The sequence below is a fragment of the Typopeltis vanoorti genome, chromosome 5, assembly GCF_054136105.1.
Source record: "Typopeltis vanoorti isolate ZY-2024b chromosome 5, IOZ_Tvanoo_1.0, whole genome shotgun sequence".
In the NCBI taxonomy this organism is placed as follows: domain Eukaryota; kingdom Metazoa; phylum Arthropoda; class Arachnida; order Uropygi; family Thelyphonidae; genus Typopeltis; species Typopeltis vanoorti.
The window spans coordinates 95404282-95426826 of NC_143553.1; the positions used below are offsets into that span (position 1 = coordinate 95404282).

Below are 22545 nucleotides of genomic sequence, written 5' to 3' on the forward strand. Positions count from 1 at the left end.
ATAATTTGTTAATAGGTGAATATGTAGCAGTTAACTCATATTTCTTCAGAATTCTTGCGATAGGTTCTGAAATCACGGAGATGTAAGGAATTGGAACTCGATGTATTGAATCTTCATTGTTTTGTGGTGGATTATAAGAATCGAGAAGATGATGAGTACTCTTTTTAGAAAAAGAAAAGAAAAAGAATCCAAGAACATCAATCCTCTATTCATCACAACAAACCTGAAAAATCTGGATTGGCTCAGCACGGGATTGAAACTAACCACAACATCCTTTGGTCAAAAACTCGCCTCGTACAGATCCTGTTAAAAATTTGAACGTTTATTCAAAGAAAGTGTAGAGGCCTTACTCCATCATCCTAACCTGAATTGGAATGACTGTATATCTATATCAAAAATCTGAGAAAGTCTAATCAGGATAACTCATTAATTCATATTAATGTTATTTAATATTATTAATTAATATGTTTATTTCAATCATGTCTCTGCTTAAAAATATTGCCTTTAATACTTAGTGATATAACATCATGTGGCTTGTTCTATTTTTAAATGATCTATTGTTAGTATTCCACCTTGTATTGTTTTTAAAACTGTTCTTGTAGTGCCACTGAAGATGGTTTGCTATTTCCAGACCGAAATATTTGGTTAATTAAATATCTTTCTTGTGTTTACGTGCATATATTATTCAATTCTTAAATAATTATAATAAAACATTTCAAACATTAAAAGTAAATGGCCTTTTTAATATGATTGTCATGCATTACTGTATATATTATGTAATAAACAAATTAATATGTTAAAGGACCACAATTCACAAATAATTATTTGTTTTATTCACAAATAAAACAAATAAACCAGTGTACTCATCCAAACACAATTAAAATGTTTTTCTTTCACGTTATAGAAATCATTAGCAAGCAAACTCACATTTTCTAAAAATATGGTGTATATTACTGCATTATCTTTAGAAATTAAATATTAATGGACTATGTCACCATAACAATGGAAAGACTGACATAACTCTGATATCATGAAACTGATGTACCATGAAAAGAACAGTCATTGAATAGAATAAGGTTTGCTATTACTTCCCCAGAGTTATGAGATAATGCAATAAATTTACTAATGAAAGCTGAGCTGAGTCATTATCATAATAGAATTTTTGATGAATTTGAGTCATTCAAAATAGGATTACTAAATAACTTCAAAGCTGAAATTATCACATCATTTATCGAAAGGAAAAGGACCCATGCCACATCCAAGATAGCAAAGGAGAAATATCTCTTGAGCTTAATCTTTGAAACTCCAATTAAAATCTGCCTCATGTCTGCAAGGCAGATTTTTAGTGAAAATGAAAATCTGTCTGCCTCAGACAATTGTGAGGGTATTAGTTATTCGGACAGACAGATAGAAACAATGCACGATGAATCTTTTGACGAAGCATACTACATAAAATTAGAAATCACCACCACAAAACTTTTTGCAAAGTTTTAAAGCACATTCCAAAGAGTGTGCTTTAAAACTCTGTAAAGAAGCATGTTGCCTTTTGGTGATGGTTCTCTGCCATTTTCAATAACAATTGGGAGGTCATTATCAGATAATTTTGTATTCTGCAGAACAAAACTTCCTATCTTGCCTACCATCCATCCATCCATCTATCTATCTTTTCTTTATCCCAATACTATTAGTCCACACCTCTGTGCTAGTCTGGGCCAATGATGAACACACCTTCACATTTTCACCCCAATAAAGGTCAAAACTAGTCTGGGTAGTAACCCTTCCATAATATTCTTATGGGATACGGAAGCAATCGATGTGAAGTCAACAGCCTTTATATACAAATAGAATAGTTGTGAAGATGCACAACCTTAATGTACAAACTTTGTTTGCTTATTGCTTGGGTAAAGTAAAGCAAGAATATAACTTCTTGTCTGGTATAATATACCTACTTGAAAAGAAATTGATGTACTTCAGCCATATTTCCAAACAATTCAATTCAAAAGAATATTATACTATTATGATTGATCAAGATAATGATTAATTATTCTTCAAAATGTGTGCCCTGTTCTGGTTCCATAAAAAAAAGACTATTATTGGTAGTCATTTCTAGTTACAGACTAAAGGAACTTTTTCTGAGTTCATCAATCTGTGGTTTTGGCATAAAATCTTGCTATTTTAGACATGAGTTAAAATTCAGAATCACAAGATGAAAGCAGTTGTCTGCTGTATACTCTCACTACCATTCTTCAAGATCATCAGCAGCCATGAGCTAAGGATGGAGACTGGTTGCACACTGATTTTCAAAAGTACATGAGAGTTAAAGTAGTTCTGCCTTTGTTACTTATTCACCTGTGGTGAATAAATAGTGTTAGAGATTTTACTTTTTTATATTTGTGGTATAAATTATAATCCAAAAATGCAGAATATTTGGAAGCAGTGACAATTATCTCAAATGTCAGGTGCACACAGATTTTGTTCTTAATGAATCAATGTTATTGAAGCATCAAAGAGCTGTTTTGGGGCTATTGTGATTTAACTTTGTTGTACGAGAAGCAGCTAAAGAATTGTCAGTACCCTTGACCATTTTGTTTAATTTGAGTCTCGGGTCTGGGTTAGTCCCGAGCGGGTGGAAAGAGGGGAAAATAGTTCCACTGCATAAAGGTGGTTCCAAGACTGCTGTTGTAAATTACCGACCGATTAGCATATCAGGAATCATTGTCAAGATCTTAGAGAAATTAGTCAAGAAAAGAATACAGGATTGGATAGATGAAAATGGGATATTGTATGGGGGATAACATGGTTTTGTGAAGGGTAGATCATGCCTCAGTAACTTGCTCACGTTTTATAACACAGTGACAGCTGAACTGGATAGGGGTAATGGGTTTACAGTGATACTACTGGACCTTGCCAAGGCCTTTGATAGGATACCACATGGAACCCTAATCAGTAAACTGGAGCAGATGGGTATAGATATAGGGTTGGTGAGATGGATAAGAGGGTGGTTGAAGGAGAGATATCAAAGAGTGGTTTATTCAGAAGTGGAGTCTAAAAGACGGCTTGTGACTAGTGGAGTGCCACAGGGCTCTGTTCTTGGAACACTGCTTTTCAATTTGTTCATCAATGATATTGGAAAGGATCTGAGAGGAAGTGTTCACTTGTTTGCTGATGATGCAAAGTTGGGTAGAGCAATTGTGAGTGCACAGGATGTCAAAATTTTACAGGATGATTTGGATAGTTTGGAGGACTGGGCTAGGAAAAATGGATGTCAATTTAATGTGGCAAAGTGTAAGGTTATGCACTTTGGGGTGAAAAGAATAGCAGCAGTATATCGCATTGGTGGAACCATACGCCAGGAAATTGATAAGGCCAGGGATTTTGGAGTGTTGGTGGATAGGGAATTGAAGTTTAGGGGGCACATTGCAAAAGTAACTAAAACAGCTCACCAAATCACTTGGCTTCTGAAAAATACTTTAACATGCAGAGACGAACAAGTTGTTGTTCCTCTGTATCGAGCCTTGATAAGACCCCATCTGGACTTCTGTGCCCAGCTATGGGCACCAGGGTTTCTTCGTGATGGGGAGGAAGTGGAGAGGGTCCAGAGACAAGTGACCAAGATGATAGCAGGTCTGTGGAATGAACCTTATGAGAATAGGTTCATTCCATAAGATTTGTGGGTTGCAGAAATTGGACGATAGGCGAAGGAGGGATGATATGATTGAGACATTCAAATTACTGAAGGGTTTTTATAAGATTGATCCAGAAGATATTTTTGAAAATATGACTGGTGGTGGGAGGACTAGGGTCCATGCATGGAAGCTGGGCAAGAGCGTGGTTGACAAGGGTGTTAGAGCTAGGTTCTTTACTTGGAGAGTGGTAAATGAGTGGAATAAGCTTCCAGAGTCTGTTGTGGGTGCTACGACCGTGAATGAGTTCAAGACAAGGTATGATAGATACTGTGTGAATGTTGAATAGTTGTTCTTGACATGATGTTAGGGCCTCCCTCGATGAGTCTGTCGACTCCTTGGAGTTTCCCGGAACAATAATAATAATAATAACTTGCATATTAATGACACTGAGATGAATTTAACTGAAAATATGCAACTGTTTGTAGATCATGCAACACAGAGGAGCAAGAAAGTCAAGCAGATGTTGTGGCCTTACAGGACTTGAATAAATTGTACGAGTGGGAAAATGAGTGGAAAGGATTAAACTAAATCTATTATAGAGTGGAACTATCAGTTCAATGATGCAAAGCACGAGGCTCTTAGATTTGGTGGGCGATGAGGGAATGCAAAAATATACACTCAGTGGAGAAATTTTGAAGGAGGTAAGAGGAGATGAGAGACCTGGGAGTGGTGGAGGAAAAGGATCTGACATTCAGGGGTCAGACTGCACAAGTTGCGACGTCATTGCATTATTGCTATAGATTTTTAGCCTTTTGTGAATGGGATTGCTGTAAGAAGGATGGAGTGGGACTAACAAGTAATTTTTATCACAGACTGCTAAATGAACAATAATCATTCTGATCAAATTAAATTAAAAATGCCAAGAAATTATATTCTTGTTTAATCCTTTATCCAAGTATCAGCATAAAAGTTTACTTGTGTAAAGTATTTTCACGACAAGGTTACTTCTCAATTTATTTTTAATGTGAAGTTAAAGTGTGACTGGCTTAGTGAAAACTTGTTTGTGGCTTCTCACAATTACTCACAGAATTTTGATAGTATTTATTTTTTTTAAATCAGCACCAACCTTTGTCCTATAAATTCCTGCTTTCTTCCTTTGTTAATTTTAATTTTTCAACTATATATTATTTTAATATACAGGTAACCCTCGTATAACACCAATGTTAGGCTCCATAGAAATTCTGCGTTATATAAATCGCGTTATGCAAAACTCAGATCACATAGAAAAAGTAGGGTTTTGTTCTGAAATCATTTTTTCAGAACAAACATTGGTTTGTCATGTAATCTCCTGATGCATTACTACAAAACCCTAGAGAAATTCTATTTTTGGAAACTTTGAATCCAGGAGCTGATCTTTCATTTTTTTAAATATAGGTGCATTTTTTCATTTTTTTTAAAAAATTATATACACAATCACATATCTAACAAAAAATTTATTTATTTAGGTAATTCATGTAAGTTAAGGAAACAAACTATGAAACAAATACATAGTATAAAATTATAAAAATTACAAATTGTACGTAAACTTCATTGTCCATAATGCATAAATGTTTTAGGCGAAATAAAATAAAGCGAATATTTTAATCTTTCATAGCACGAGGATGTGAGAATCAGTTAATAAACATTGGTTTGTCATGTAATCTCCTGATGCATTACTACGAAACCCTAGAGTAATTCTATTTTTGGAAACTTTGAATCCAGGAGCTGATCTTTCATTTTTCTAAATATAGTGCATTTTTGTATTTTTTTCCAATATAACCCAGATTCATCCACATTGAACACCTGGTCTGCACTATAAATGTTTATAAACTTTGAGAGTTTTGTTTAATAAGATTTCCATCCAAGAAAATTTCCTTTTGAGTGCAATCTTCTACCCAAATCATTAGAGATTTCTCCATTTTTTTCCATTAGAATATCTCCTGATGCATTACTACAAAACCCTAGAGTAATTCTATTTTTGGAAACTTTGAATCCAGGAGCTGATCTTTCATTTTTCTAAATATAGGTGCATTTTTGCATTTTTTTCCAATATAACCCAGATTCATCCGCATTGAACACCTGGTCTGCACTACAAATGTTTATAAACTTTGAGAGTTTTGTTTAATAAGATTTCCATCCAAGAAAATTACCTTTTGAGTGCAATCTTCTACCCAAATCGTTAGAGATTTCTCCATTTTTTTCCATTAGAATATCGCGTACACGAACAACATGCTTTGCACTTACCGTTGACCTAGCAATAAAACTTTCTCGAATTTTATGTTCATTTTGTTTGATTGTTCGAATTATTAATTAATTTAAATTCAAAGTCCCCACAACAACTGGTTTTTCTCCATTTTTCAACTGATTTTAATTTTTTTTCTTCGAGAGAAATGAATTTTCTTTTCAATGTTGGTTTTTCTCTTTCGTTGCAGTTTGGGGCCATTACTATAAAAATATTTTTTTTTTACATAAAAAAGGATTACATTTTAATTATGTATGTAACTCACTAGAAAATAAAGTGCTCAGCTTGAGATTAACACACTTATGATTTTTAATGCCCTTTCCTGGCAGAAAATGAACACAATTTTCAACAAAAAACATTTTATACGATAAACAATTGATGTACATGCATGCTAAAGGATATTTCCCTTAATATAAATGCTGATACATGCAGACACAAATATAACAAGGATAAAATTTGATTTTCAAGTCGCACGGTGAAAAACATAGGAAAAGATAAAGGGTTACTACAATTTGTAGACCGCGTGTTATATTAAAACCACATTGTACAAGTAGAGCGTTATACGAGGGTTACCTTTATATGATTTAACTATATATAATACATTAATTTTCATTGACAATGTATGTGCCATTTCAATGAAGGATCATCTTATTTATCTTTAAATGTAGCTATACATAGATGTTTTTGTCTTATGCATGGCTGATTTTTTGGTGATTCACATGCAAATGGTGAAACACATTTAAATATCATTATATGATTTCCATGTCATCTCTACTGACTGATTGCAAGAAATTTGACCTAATCTTGAACATGTCCATCAAAACAAACCATGTTATTAATAATAATATGCCATATCAAACAGGTATTATACAATCAGCCAATTGCCTCTTAGTTTTCAGATTATGAACAGGTTTCTAGATTGATTTGTAAAGCCTGTGCTATTAATGGCTCACTAAAAGTTAAGCAAGTTTGAGCATGGTTAGTAGTTGGAAGGGAATCAATTGTTTGATGCTGTTGGCACACTCTCCCTCGATGAGTCTTTGTACTCCCTGGAGGTGTCACATAATAATAATAATAGTAATAATAATAATAATAATGATTCTAGACTTTAGTTGCCCATATTCTTCTTTAGCTGCCATTTCTAATGACTTGTTAAGTATTATAGATGCTAAATTGGGAAACTTGCTGACACGTTCAATGTCAAGTAAGAAAAGAGTACTCTTTCTTTTGCAACTAAATTTGTTTATGAATAGATCATTCTTTAATAGGTTGTGCACTTCATTTATTTTTACCATTATTTACTATAGTTTTATAGTAAATAATACTAGATCAGAACTTAAAACTTAAATAGAACAAACATAATGGTTTACGTTTTTTTTTTTTTTTTTTTTTTAAATATGGCAGTAAAAAAAAAAAGCAAAGCACAAAAACAAACAGAAAATGAACACATGACGTATAATTCCCAAAATATCTGTTAGGTACTACAGTCCATAACATACAAAACAAGTATGGACATTATTGCAAACAATTATTTAAAAAAAAAATAAAAAAATTTCATCATTATATCATTACTATATATCATTATATCAGAGTCTAATTCTCTAGAATTTATCACATGATGCATCTTCTTTTATTGAAATGTTAAAAAAAGTAGAGTCAGGTGAAGATGAAGTTGTTGTTGAATTTAGGAAGTTAAATATTAATTGCAAAGTTAAATATTTTGCACTTTTAGAAATATTTCTTTCTTTTTCTAATTTTCTTTTACGGTTTTCTGCTCCAGATAATTTTTTAGAAGACATTTTGAAGGGTTAGAAATTCCAAATTTCTATGATTAAAAAAAAATTGAATTAACAATAAAAGGGGATTTATTAGTAAAAATAATAAAATGTAAAACTTACCACTAAATTACCAGTATTATTATAAATTTCAAGAATAGGCAAAATAAAACAAAAAGAAATACTTAATAATTTCAAAACACACAACATACACAAACACAGAATGGACAAGGATGATCTTGTATAATTCTAATTTAATGAACTAACACCTAAAGTTAGAATCAATATGGAGAAAGTCTTTGTTTGACAACTTTTCCAAGAGTTTTAAATTAGTTAATTGTTTTAGCTAATGTGCCACGTGGTACCAATATTCAACCTTTTGCGCATGCTTCCACCTCACCTACTGAATATTATGTACATTTTTGATTTGTTTACTAAACTTTTATAATTCGAGCTTAAATTAAAATAACTTTATAGTGCATAATATTTTTAATTTAATTTCTTTGCGATCCATCCTATCTTAAATATTAAAAAAAAAAATCATGCATAATGAATAGTGATGACGACCGTTATAAAATGAAGTCCCTGCTATCTAGCGGTGGTTTATTTTACTGTTACTGTTTATTATTGCTATCAATACATTCTTCACTCTCCCTATGGACATTTAATAAGAAATAAGACTCTACTTCGCCTTTTCAAAGTTGCATAGATAAGGCTCTTGCTGGCCTTAGTTTTGGAGCCCCGGGCAGCTGCCCAATCAGCCCGCCCCTTAATACGGCACTGGTCGTAAGTTATATTGTAGTTTATGAAACATTGAGTCATTTTTGGCTTATATAATGTATACAGTCTTCTTTTGTCCAATTTTGTACAAATGGCCTAATTGAAACCAAAATTAATTCCACACAGCATGAATGGAGGTATTACTATCAGCTAATTTTGACAAATTTTTGGCAATAACATAATATTACTGAATCGAAAACTGATATTGACATAGTTTTGTGTACCTAACCTAAATTTTCAATTAAATTCCATCAAGCTAGAGTGAAGCTACTGTTAAATGCAATTTAAAAATACTTTGGTCCTGTAAATGGTCCATTTGAAACAAAATCAGCACATAGCTTGGCACCTGCCAGAGGAATAGTAAAGCAATTCATATGGATAGACAAAACAAATGCAACAGGTCTTTAGGTTTTGCAAAAATGTCCAAGAGCTTATTGCATTAAAAATAGCGAATCCTAGTAATGTTTCTTCAGACATTTTTCTTGAAGAGTATAATGAACTCCCACAAAGCCTTCTAATTTATGACTTCTCTTGGCTTATGGAAGTCACAAACAAATCATAATCCTCTCTCCAACATATATATGGGGTGCCAAAAAATCCACAAACAATATGCCATTACGCCCAATTGTGGATGACAGATTCACCCATTATTTATTATAGTTTTATAGTAAATAATACTAGCTGAGATACAAATACAAATCGGCCAAATACTAGCCAAAGTGCATTCCCATAAGATATGGTCAAGACTAAATAAGCACAGTACAGTCTTGGCCATTATTTACTGTTTTATACTAACATTACTTTACACTGTTTATGTATTATATCAGCCATGCTCAAAAATTTTATAAGAATTTATACTTCATTGTATGATATACATGGATTAACTGATTAGTGAGAGCGCTGTGGCTTAATTTTAATCATTGATTGATTGTTACTGTATGCTTTGGATACCATCATGAAGAATTTCAAAGAAATCCCTTTTATCATCAAACTGATGAATCAAAGAAATAGTCTATTTAAAATTTTAAACTTTATTATTTAAATAAATTATTTACTATATTTATAATAATCAAGAGCTTATCAATCTTCAATATCAAACTTTAATTCCAAAAGGTTTTCAATTCCAAAACTTTCAAGGCAACCATTTTAAAAAAATAACAATTCTATATTTTTGGTACACACACACACAAATATTATTGCACAAGGATGTGGCCATTTCAATATACTTTCCAAGACTGGAAATTAAAGATGCATGATTTGCAAAAGATAGTTGAAAATTACCTTTTCCACAGAAGAAAAAATATCATTATTAAAATATCTCATTGTAGCCACCGAGAGTATAAAAACAATGATTCAACATGAATATTTTTGAAAACTAAATTATTAACTTTCAGAGAAAGCACATCACTTTGATTCTTCCCCTTCTTCAATAACTGTTTCATCTTGGATAAGTTTATTGTGAATTCTCATTAAACCTTTGAAATACTTTACAGTTTTCACTCTAAGTTCTAGAGTGGCATCTTCATCACATATAAAAATAGCTTTAGGATGAGACTGGAATGCAGAAACTGTCCACATGTGGCTGACTCCTTCTTCTATAGCTTTATAAAGAGCAAATGATTTGTGTGCTCCAGTTATAATAATCATTACCTACAGGCATGCAAAGAAATAAAATTAAATCAATAACTAAAAATCAAGTTTAGATATGTCTTGCATTACCAAAAAATTAACTATGAATTTTGAAAGTCTCTAAAGTCACATTTCTTAATTTTTTTTTTAAATACCTTAGTCCTCCGGAACCATTCGAAAAATTTCTGCACCCCCCTTATACAGATAAGTAAACCCAAGGATAAGACTAGAACTCTGTGCACTCCTAAGCAAGCCTTAATCATATAAAAAGCACTGAAAAATACACTATAGTTTTGCTCTTAGTGTTAGTAGTGTAGTGCATGAAATACCAGGAAGTGAATGTAAGCACTTTTTTTTTTCTAATTTTTTTTAATATTTTTTTGAAAGTAAAACTTCTCTACAAAATAAATTAATAAAATCAAAAATCAGCTAACGCCTTTTTATTCCCGTATACGGGAGTAGGCGAGGCCATTTAGCCCTATCTAACTTTTGGAGACTGAGTGGGCAGTTCAATCTCCACTGGTACCCAATCAGAGACAGATGGCCCAAGGCTATCACTAATTAAGCGGTACGCAGTGAAGAGAGACGGCTCAAATGTGCCGCCATCTCGTGGTCCCTAATCCTACCACAATATATTTATTGTCTGAAATAATGTGGGTTCTACGGTCGATTTTCTTGAGTTTACAGGACGAAAAACCCGAGTTTCCGGGAGGAAAAACCTGCTTGCCTGTGCCAGAGATCGACTAACTCGGGAACCGGTCGAAAAAAGGCTTAGAAAAATTTCCTCTAGTCGCCGACTAGACTCGAAACCAAGCCTTCCTTCGTGTGGCCAAGCGCGGTGGTGTGCAAACGCCACATCCACTGAGCTACACAGGCTCTTTATATAAATTAATAATAATAATGAAAAAAAAATACCAGTCTGTGTAATCTTCATGACATTTTTAATTAAAAAAAAAATTGTACTGAACACAGGACACACATAATAACATGAAGATATAAGAATACAATAATACTGTATGATCAATACATTGTTTCTAAAATAATTATTTAGACTACCATCTGTTTTTATTGCAGCAGCATGAATATGGCATGATAGAACACCACAGGTGTACTGCAATATATAGACAATATCTACACTCATCATCTCCTGAATTTCTCTTTTCATTCTTGGTAACTTCTTATTGCCCTAACAATGCCAGCCATATTCAACATTATCATATAGGATGATAATGTTTCTACAATTAGTTCTTTAAACAGCCTTGGTGAAAAGACTTCACTAGGTTCACATCTGATAAGGTGAATTCCATTTGAACTATGCAGGTCGAACTATCCAGTCAAAGGTCAAACTTTGACTCATCCAAACAAATTAGTGTTCCAGTGATATGAATTCATTCACTATGTTCACTTGCCTATTATAAACATGCTCTACAAAATAAAGGGAGGGAACTGTTTTTAACAGCTCCCTCCCACCCACCCCTAAATTTTGTCAATATTGGTACAACTCAAGTTATAGTCAACTATCTCTGAGTACAAAGAAAGTGAGTGGCAGCATTGTAAATTATACAACTACCCCAAATCTAAATGTTTCAACTGTATGGAGATCGGACATATCACTAATCAGTCTCAAATCATGGCAGAAATGCAAAAGTTCTGAACATCGCATTACCACCTGTCTTTTCATTTTTATAATTAAAGAATTAAAATACCATTCATGGAAGGTAAGAAGAAACATGGATTTGAAAACCAGCAATATGACATACATACAAATACTTTACAATTAACTGTACTGTGGAAATTTTATTGTTCAGTCAGACGATTTTTGTGTTTAGAAAGAAGCATTCTAGGAGATATTGAATTTTTGGCTAGGTGGTGTAGACCACTAACATTATGCAATTTTCATTATGCAATTCAATGTGTGTGCTTTGCATGATGGGATACTAAGGCAACTGATATGAAGTCATTAGCCTCTATTCCCAGATGAAGATACTTCATACACAAACATTGTTTGCTTACATTTAGAGGATTAAACCAAGTGAAAACACTTTCAACAAAAAAACTCATAATTTCAGTACCATACCACAAAAACATCTCTATAAACTACTACTACCATGCTTTACAGTTGGAACATAGTCCTGCTTATAGCATTTGCTAAACTACCATAAGAACCAGATTCTTCCATCTCATAAAAATAGACTACATTCAGTTTTATTCAAAAAATACTTGTTTTCAGTTTACCAGAAACCAGTTTTTGTAGTTTAATTACTACTACAGCCATTGCCGAACATGTTCTCGGAAATTAAGTTCTGTGCTGCATGCCATTTTAGTTTATACTGAACTAATGCTTACGGATATCTCCCTTATACAGCTAATTCTTTTTTTACACAATTTCAAAAACAGAAGCAATTCTATTTATACACGGCATATTTTGATTTTACATGGTTCAAATGGTGCTTATTTTTAAATGTTTGAATTCAGTTCTGTTAAAAAAAAGGGTATTTCCATTATAATAATCATTTCCTAGAATGATACATATGTACTTAAACTTGAAATTTGAGAATCCCCACGATGTTTTACTGTACGCTACAGAATGTAAACAATGGTGCCGGCGACAAAAAAAAAAAAAAAAAAAAAAAATAAATTTTTTGCAATTACGATTCCCCAAAGTTAAGCCGAAAGATGATCTGTTATGTTCACATGCTGTTGGTTCCTGGAAGCCAAAGGATGCTATGCTGATTCCTCGAAGTTAAGTTAGTCTATTACGGGAGGCACACCTATATAAAGCTGCTTGGAAGGAGTTAAGCTGTTTGCTAAACAATCATTTCTTGCTTACAATTCAAAACATTTACATGTCTTGTGTTTTGTTCATGAAAGTTTTGTTTCATGAACAAAAGAGTTATACAGGAATATATTAAATTTTGAAGTTTTGTATGCGTAATATCAAATACTATTTTGAGATATTTTCATAACATTAACCCCATTAATCATGATGTCAGATAATTCAGTTAGACAGAAGAAGAAAAAAAAAGCTATTTCTTTAGAAATTAAGATCCAAATTTCAGATTGCTTAGCAGCTGGAGAAGGTTCAACATTCTTAGGGAAATATTTTGGAATCAACAAAGCCACCGTGAGAACGATTAAGAAAAATGAAGAGGCCATTAGAAAATCTGTTCTTTATGGAACAAAATTAGGTGCCAAGTTATCATCGTATACGAGAGACATTATAAAAAGTGAAGGAGGAAAAGGCATTAGTAATTTGGATAGAATATTGCTCACAAAAAGGTATACCATCATCATAATCAAATTCTTGACATTTACCTTCAAGAGGTGTACAGGCTATGATAGTACTAGATGAAAAACTAACATCATTACTAACTTCCTATCTACAATTTTCCTCCAAATCAATCTATTACCTGTGAAGGCTTCAACACTGTCAGATCTTATATTTCTATCTTCTAAGGCCATAATAAATTTAGTTTAATCCTTTATCCAAGTGTAAGCAAACAAAGTTTGCAACTGAAGTATCTTCAAGACTGAGGCAGCTCATGGCAAAGGTGGCCAGACCCAGAGGTGGTGATACCAAGGTGGAAGCAATCACCACCTCTGGGTCTGACTCCTATTGACGATACCTCAATAAAGGTCGAAACCAGTCTGGGTAGTGGCCTTCACTTAATGCATAACATTATACATGCCCGCAGGGAGATGTGCTCTGCATTATGGGAGATACTAAGATAAGGAGTGATGAGAGCTAGGTCCACCTTTACACGCGTTGCCTCGTCCTGAAGATACTTCAGGTGCAAACTTTGTTTGCTGACACTTGGATAAAGGATTAAACTAAATTTATTATAGTCTAACCAAGTGGGGAAAAAACTTCTAACATCTTTCTCTAAATCCAGAGTAATTTAATAATAAGGTGAGACACCTTTTGCCAACCCGTATAGGTAAATACGACTTCTCCATTGTTTCCACCTTGGTATCACCACCTCTGGGTCTGGCTCCCACTGACAAGACCTCAATAAAGGTCGAAACCAGTCTGGGTACTGCCCCCTCCCTTAATGCATGGCATTATACATGTCCACAAGAAGATGTGCTTTGCATTATGGGAGATACTAAGACAAGGAGTGAGAGAGCTTGGTCCACCTTTGCCATGAGCTGCCTCAGTCCTGAAGATACTTCAGTTGCAAACTTTGTTTGCTTATACTTGAATAAAGGATTAAACTAAATTTATTATAGTCTAACCAAGTGGGAAAAAAAAAAACTTCCAACATCTTCTAAGGCCCTTTTTACCATATCAATCCACCTATATCTTGGTCTTCCTCTGGGTTTTTTTCCTGGTAAAGAACACTTGTTTTGCTTTCCTCGCCCATTCTGTTTAAGTGACCATACCATCTGAGATTAGTTCTGGTAACACATTTCTGGATGCTAACAATGTTAACTTCTTTCCTAGTATCCTCATTTTTAATATGATATTGCCATTGATGCCATCTGTTCACACCCCTAATCTTTCTCAGGACTCTCATATCTGCGGTCTCTAGTCTTTGGTCAAGTGGTATTACTTCTAACCCAGATGTCAGATCCATAAGATAAAACTGGTTTCAACACTGTCTTGTAAAAAACTAATTTAGTGTTTTGCCTAATTTCTCTCTTATTTCATATAAATTTATTCAGTTGACTTCTTATCAGCTTTTTTGATCCTGTCTATTTCCATATTTAATTAACCATCTTCATTAAAAATCATGCCTAAATAGCTGAAATGTTTTAGTTGTTCTATAGGTTCTCAATTCATAATTCAGTTGATATTTTCAATGATTCTGCCTATTTTCATTGTCTTTGTCTTGTTATTGCTGATCTTCATACCATATCTATTACAATAGTTATTCAATTTAGTAAGAGAATCTTGCAGACTTGTAGCAGATTTATTTAGAAGTATAACATCATCCGCATAAATCAAAGAGCTGACATTAACATCTCCAATTTTGATATCATGTTTAATACCACTTTTTTTCATAATGTGATCCATATGGATAATGAATAACACAGGGGATAATGTACACCCTTGTCTGACACCAGATTTAACATTGAACCATCTTCTTGTACTTCTTTCAATTCTAAGTGCTTTCTTACAACTGAAATAAAGACGAAATATTGCTCAATATAATGACCCACCGACAACACCATACAACTGTAGTGTTTTGAATAGCTTCTCTCTTAGCACCTTGTCATATGCCTTTTCCAGACCTATAAAACTTAAATACAGATCTTTGTATATTCCCATGATTTCTCAACAATCTGTCGTAAAGTGAAAATCTGATCCTGACAGCCTCTATTTAGCCTGAACCCAGCTGGTTCTTCAAGCTTCTCTTCCACAATCCTTCTCAACCGTTTCTCAAGTATACTGGCATAAATCTTACCAGGAAAACTCAGTAGAGAAATACTTCTGTAATTCTCGCATTCAGTTTGATTTTCTTGGGGGACAGCATGGTTTTGTGAAGAGTAGTGAGGGTAGATCATCCCTCACTAACTTGCTTACGTTTTATAACACAGTGACGGCTGAGGTGGATAAGGTTAATGGGTTTGCAGTCATACTGCTGGACCTTGCTAAGGCCTTTGACAGGATACCACATGGAATTCTAATCAGCAAATTGCAGCATATGGGGATGGATATAGGATTGGTGAGATGGATAGGAGGGTGGTTGACGGAGAGATATCAGTGAGTAGTTTATTCAGGAGTAGAGTCCAAAAGACGGCCTGTGACTAGTGGTGTGCCGCAGGGTTCTGTCCTTGGACCACTACTATTTAATTTGTTCATTAATGATATCAGAAAGGATCTGAGAGGAACTATTCATTTGTTTGCTAATGATGCAAAGTTGGGTAGAGGCAATAGTGAATGCACATGATGTCAAAATTTTGCAAGATGATTTGGATAGATTGGGAGACTGGGCTAAGGAGAATGGATGTCAATTTAATGTGGCAAAGTGTAAGGTTATGCATTTTTGGGTGAAAAGATTAGCAACAGTATGCCACATTGGTGGAACTGTACTCCATGAGATTGACGAAGCCAGGGATTTGGGGGGGAATGTTGGTGGATAGAGAGTTGAAGTTTGGGGGGGCACATTGCAAAAGTGGCTAAATCAGCTCATCAAATCACTTGGTTACTGAAGAATACTTTGACAAGCAGAGACAAGCAAGTTATTGTTCCTCTGTATTGAGCCTTGATAAGATCTCATCTTAACTACTGTGCCCAGATCTGGGTGCCAGGGTTTCTTCTTGATGGAGGAGGTAGAGAGGATCCAGAGGCGAGTGACCAAGATGATAGCAGTCTATGGAATGAACCTTATGAGAACATGTTGAAGATTTGTGGGTTGCAGACATTGGTTGATAGGCGAAAGAGGGGGGGGGTGATATGATTGAGACATTCAAATTACTGAAGGTTTCTATAAGATTAATTCAGTGGATATTTTTCAGAACAGGTCTGGTGGTGGGAGGACTAGGGGGGCCATCCATTGAAACTGGGCATGAGTGTGGTTAGCAAAGGTGTTAGAACTAGGTTTTTTGCATGGAGAGTGGTGAATGCGTGGAATAAGTTGCCAGAGTCTGTTGTGGGTGCCATGACTGCGAGTGGGTTCAAGGCAAGGTATGATAGATACTGTATGGAAGCTGAAAAGTTGTTGACATGATGTTTAGGGCCTCCATCGATGAGTCTAAGGACTCCTTGGAGTCGCCCGTAATAATATCTAACAGGGTGCACCACGAGAAGGTGAGGACAGGACATTATGTCAGAAGTGCTGGTTGGTTCTCTACATTTCTTTAAAGGCTATGTAGAGGTCTCCTCTTAGTTATACAGCTTTGGCCCTTAAGCACCTCCCCCCCAAAAAAGGAATACCTTTAGATGGAAATGTCAAAGAGAAAGCGTTATGGTTGTACAAATGGATTCAGGAAAAGGAGCCAAGAATTGTGATTTTTCTGAAGTACAAGTTGGCTTACAAAATTCCTCAAAAGATACGTGCTTCATAATGTAAAAATAAAAGAAGAATCCGCATCTGCAAATGAACCAGCAGCTAGGGAATTTCATTCAAAAGTTCTAAAATTACTGAAAATGGTGGTTACACTCCAGGTCAACTTTGGAATGCAGATGAGACCGATCTTTTTTGGAAAAAAAGGTCAAGTATAACTTATGTAGCGAAATCACAAGTACTTAATATATGATCTCCTGAGCCATGCTTCAGGAGATTGTATATTAAAACCATTACTCATTACTCGATCCCTAAGACCATGGGCAATGAAAGGTGTGGATTTTAGCATGTTACCAGTGAATTGGAAGGCAAAGAAAAAAGGTTTGGTTACAAAAGAAATTTTTAACGAATGGTTCCATCGTCGTTTTGTTCCAGAAGTTAAATGCTATTTGATGGAAAAAAAATCTGTACTTTTAAAGTTTTATTGATTATAGACAATGCTCTTGGCCATCCTGTTTTAGAACACCTGAATGTGGAATTTTGTTTTCTGCCACCTAATACAACATCCTTAATACAACCACAAGACCAGAGTGTGATCGCTACCTTTAAAACTTACTACATAAGAACATTCCAATATATTTTCAGGGAGGATAGAGAAGATAGAACAGGGGTAGGAGTACTGTTGATGATGATGAGTTACAGCCAAAGAAAGTAGTATATCAAGATGATAGACATCTGAATGATAGTTCATTTGAGTCTGATGTGAAATAGTGACCAATGCAACCAAATATACAGTTGGATGCTGCTATAGGCCAAGGAGTACAGGGGGAGATACTGAATTCATGCATCAGCAAATTAGAGTTAGTGATTATTATGGGGGATTTTAATTATGGTGATATCAACTGGAAGGAAGAAATATCACATGGCAAAAAGAAATGGAATTCATACATCTTCTACGAGATAATTACTTGAAACAGCACATAACTGAAGGGACATGTGGTATGAGAGTGTTGGACCTGGTCATTGGTTCAGAGGATATATGCATAAGTAAGGTGAGAGTGATCATGTGGTATTAACTTGGGAGGTTGCAAAATTTGTGGATTTTTCTCTTAAGAAGGGGGGGGGGTACATACAGAACTACAGGTTAGGCAATTATAACAAGCTTCGGAGTGAGCTTGCAGCTATTCCATGGCAGAACATATTGCAGGGGAAAGATGTTAGCAGTGCATGGGATAAAATCAGCAGGTATCTGAGGAAGGCAATATCAGATTGTGTCCCCATGGTCAGGAAAACAAACAAGGTAGGCATTAGATGGATGAGTAGTAGTAGTATCAAGCTTGATCTGCAAAAAAAAAATGTTATGGAGAATTTACAAGGAGAAAGGTGATCAGTACACCCATGAGCAGTACAAGGCTCAAGCTAGGAAGGTTACCAGTATAGTAAGAAAAGCTAAATCAAATTATGAGAAGACCTTAGCCAATGAGATCAAGGGTAATCCCAAAGAGTTCTTCAGCTATATGGCAAGTAAAAGAAAGAATAACTTTAGTGGGTGCTGATGGTACTGAGGTGACAAATTCAGATGTAATAGTAGAGTTACTGAGTGATCACTTTTCAAAAGTCTATCACCCAAGTAAGGATATCTGTGTACCTGTAGCAAAAACTAATGTGAGAATTGAAGTTAAGAAATCAGAGGTACTTAGTATATTGCAAAATTTAAATGCAAACAGTGCTGTAGGTTTAGATGGAATATCAGCTCGGGTGTTGCGTGAATGTGCAAAGGAATCATCAATGCCTCTTACTTGGTTATTTAACTTGAGTTCGAACTCTGGTATGGTCCCTAGGGAGTGGAAGGAAGGCAAAGTAGTTCCCTTGCATAAAGGTGGCTCTAAAACTGCGGTAGTTAATTACTGACCAATCACCATCTCGGGAGTGGGGGTAAAAGTATTGGAAAAGTTGGTTAAAGACAAAATTCAAGAACGGGTGGATCAGGATATGATACTCTATAGGGGCCAACATGGTTTTGTTAAAGGTCGATCCTGCCTTAGCAATTTATTAACTTTTTATAATAGAATGACATCTGAGTTGGACAAAGGAAATAGCTACACAGTGGATTTTGTTAAGGCTTTTGACAGGATACCCCATGGAATACTGTTGTGCAAATTGAAGCAGATGGGAATGGATACTAAACTAGTGATATGGATGGAGAATGGCTCAGGGAGAGATACCAGAAGGTGGTGTATGGAGGAGCAGAGTCCAGGATGAGGCAGGTAATCAGTGGTGTGTGCTTCAGGGCTCTGTGCTTGGGCCATTGTTGTTTAATTTGTACATAAATGATATAGGAAATGGCTTAAAGGGAGATATTCAGATGTTTGCTGATGATGCAAAGTTGGGTAGCACAATAAAAAATCAAGTTGATGTTGAGAGTTTGTAGGATGATTTAAATAAGCTGGCAAAATGGGCAAAAGGTAATGGATGTCAGTTCAATGTGGAAAAGTGTAAAGTTTGCGTTTTGACACTAAAAGATTGCCAGCTGTGTACCACATTGATGGAACGGTACTCCAAGAGATTGATGAGGCTAGGGACTTAGGGGTGTTGGTGGATAGGGAGATGAAATTCAGGGGACACATTGCTAAGGTGTCCAAGATTGCACATAGGATTACTTGGTTATTGAGGAACACACTAACACCCAGAGATAAAGAGGTTATTATTCCCCTTTATAAAGCATTGATACTTCCACATCTGGATTACTGTGCTCAGGTCTGGTCACCTAGATTCCTTTGAGATGAGGAAGTTGTGGAGAGGGTTCAGAGGAGATTGACTAAGTTGGTGAATGAAAGTTTTTTTATAAGATTGATGCAGGGGAAATGTTTCAGCTGTGTGATAGTGATGGAAGAACAAGAGGCCATCCCTGGAAATTAAGGTAAAGTGTGGTTAACAAGGGTGTGAGAATGAAGTTTTTCACATGGAGGTTCATGGAATGCATTGCCTGACTCAGTTGTGAGTTCTTCGTCTGTAAATGAATTCAAGAAGAGATATGATAGATGTTTTGATAGTTTGGGTCTCCCGCAATGAGTCTACTAACCTCATGGAGATACCCATAATAATAATAATACATTTTGGATTGTATCAAACTTGCTAAGTTGGCATTATCAGATTTTAAACCATTAACTTTAAATGCATGTTGGAAAGTTACTTGGCCAGAATGTGGAAAAAAGAAAACCCCCGTACCTTTGCAAACAACTGAATATCCCAATATCACCAGATTAACACATGGAGTTGGAGGAGAAGGATTTGATGATTTTTTTGTCTGCAGATATTGAATAATTGATGGTTGACAAGGCTATTAGTGATGATGATGAAATAACAGAAGCTGTTCTTGAGAATCGATGAAAAAGAAAAAAGTGATGAAGAGGTTCCACTCACTGCAGGATTAATTCAAGAAGGGCTTCAAATGGGTAGTAAATTGCAAAGTCATTTTCTTACACATGATCCAAATACTGAACAAGCTGAACACGTTCAGTATTCTTAAACGTGAAATGTATGATGCGATACGCAGAATTATACAAAGATCTAGTAAAAACAGGAGATCTCAATGATTAATTACAGAGTTCTTGGTAAAAAAAAATCAACCTTCAATTGGAAAATTTCCAATCAATTGGAAATTAATGCTAATTTAGTTCCTTTTACTGAAGATGTTTCGCTATTGTAGTATGCAACACAGAGGCCAAAGTGTTTCAAGTGATGGAAGTGATTTTATTCCAGTCTCACACAAAAGAATGCAGCTACTGTCAGAAAGTGATGGTGAATAAATTTTAATAACGATATGCACAGTGTATTTGAGCCTTTTTGAATTTCTGTTTTATTAGTGACACACTGTTTTCTTTAAGAATGATACATATGTATATACTTTAAATAAGTATTTAAAATTAAAAAAAAAATATTCCACTAAAATTAAATAGAGTTTTATTCAATGATTTTCATATATTTTGCAAATAACTTATTGTTTGTACTGGGTTTTCACATCTGGAACCATTCTTCTATTTTTTCATATGCACTATATACTTTTTTTACACGAATATAGTGCATATGAAAAAATATAAGAACGGTTTTTATTTACACAGTTTTTCATCATCAAATTCCTGCAAAGTACCATCAAGGGATGTACAGGATATACTAGTACTACATGAAAAATTTACATCATTACTAACTTCCTATCTACAATTTTCCTCCAAATCAACCTGTTACTTGTCAAGACTCCAACATTATCAGATATTATATTTCCATCGTCTAAGGCACTTTGTACTGTATCAATCCATCTATATCTTGGTCTTCCTCTGGGTTGTTTTCCTATCAACCTGGTGGAGAACACTTGTTTTGCTAATCTTTCCTCGCTCATTCTGTTTAAATGACTATACCACCTGAGATTAGCTCTGCTAATACATTCCTGGATGCTGACAATGTCAAGTTCTTTCCTAATATCCTCGTTTTTAATATGATATTGTCATTGATGCCATCTATTCACGCCTCTAATCTTTCTCAGGACTCTCATATCTACGGTCTCTAGTCTTTAGGCAAATGTTTTACTTCTGACCCAGCTCAGATTCATAAGTTAAAACTGGTTTGAACACTGTCTTGTATATAGCTAATTTAGTGTTCTGACTAATTTCTCTCTTATTCCATATAAATTTATGCAGTGGACTTCATACCATACCAGCTTTGTTGAATCTGTTGTCTATTTCCATATTTAATTTACGATCTTCAGTAAAAATCATGCATAAGTAGCTGAAATGTTTTACTTGTTCTGCAGGTTCTCCATTCACAATGCAGTTGAAATTTCCAACGATTCTGCCAATTTTCATTGTCTATGTCTTTTTATTGCTGACCTTCATACCATATCTATTACAACAGTTATTCAATTTAGTCAGGGAATCTTGCAGACTAAACCTTCTAAATAGCTGCTATTTATTAGCATGATAGAGAGTAAAACGTAACAAGGTTGCTACGAACGTAAAATTGCTACGAATAAATCTGGCAACCCTGCTGAAAGAGGTAGTGGTAGTCTTGCATGGTCTGCCACTTAAGTAATTTGAGTTGCTGGTGTATAATTCATTTCCAGTAATTGTTAGTTCTTATTAATTATTACTGTTTAATTATGCTATATATAATTGTGCTCTTATTTAATTTGTGAACCCTTTTACAATGATAGCTAGCACTAATAAAAAACAAATTATCACAGAAAGGAAGTGGAAGAAATTTCCATGATGCCTGGACTGAACAATATGGTGTTATTGATAGAGGCGATAAAGTTCTCTGTAAATTGTATGGTGAGCTATCTGTGAGTAGAACTTGGAATGTAAGAAGACATTTTGAATCTAAGCACAGAATGGCTCCTAGAAAAAACTTTTGAAGAATGCAAAGAATACATATCGCAACATCTAAAACTGGCAAAATCACAATCAGGGACTTTAAATTTGTTTCAGGACCTTCAAATTTAGTAGCTGCAA

General features: G+C 34.7%; 1 protein-coding gene across 1 annotated transcript in view; it reads right to left on the reverse strand.

The window, feature by feature from the left end:
* Positions 1-9539: 9539 nt before the first annotated feature.
* Positions 9540-22545, reverse strand: part of Oscillin (glucosamine-6-phosphate isomerase Oscillin) — a 120002-nt gene continuing 106996 nt past the window's right edge. Inside the window, exon 6 of the mRNA XM_090392624.1 lies at positions 9540-10112. Coding sequence (XP_090248750.1) covers positions 9867-10112 — 246 coding nt within the window. The 3' untranslated portion in view covers positions 9540-9866. The remainder of the gene's footprint in view (positions 10113-22545) is intronic.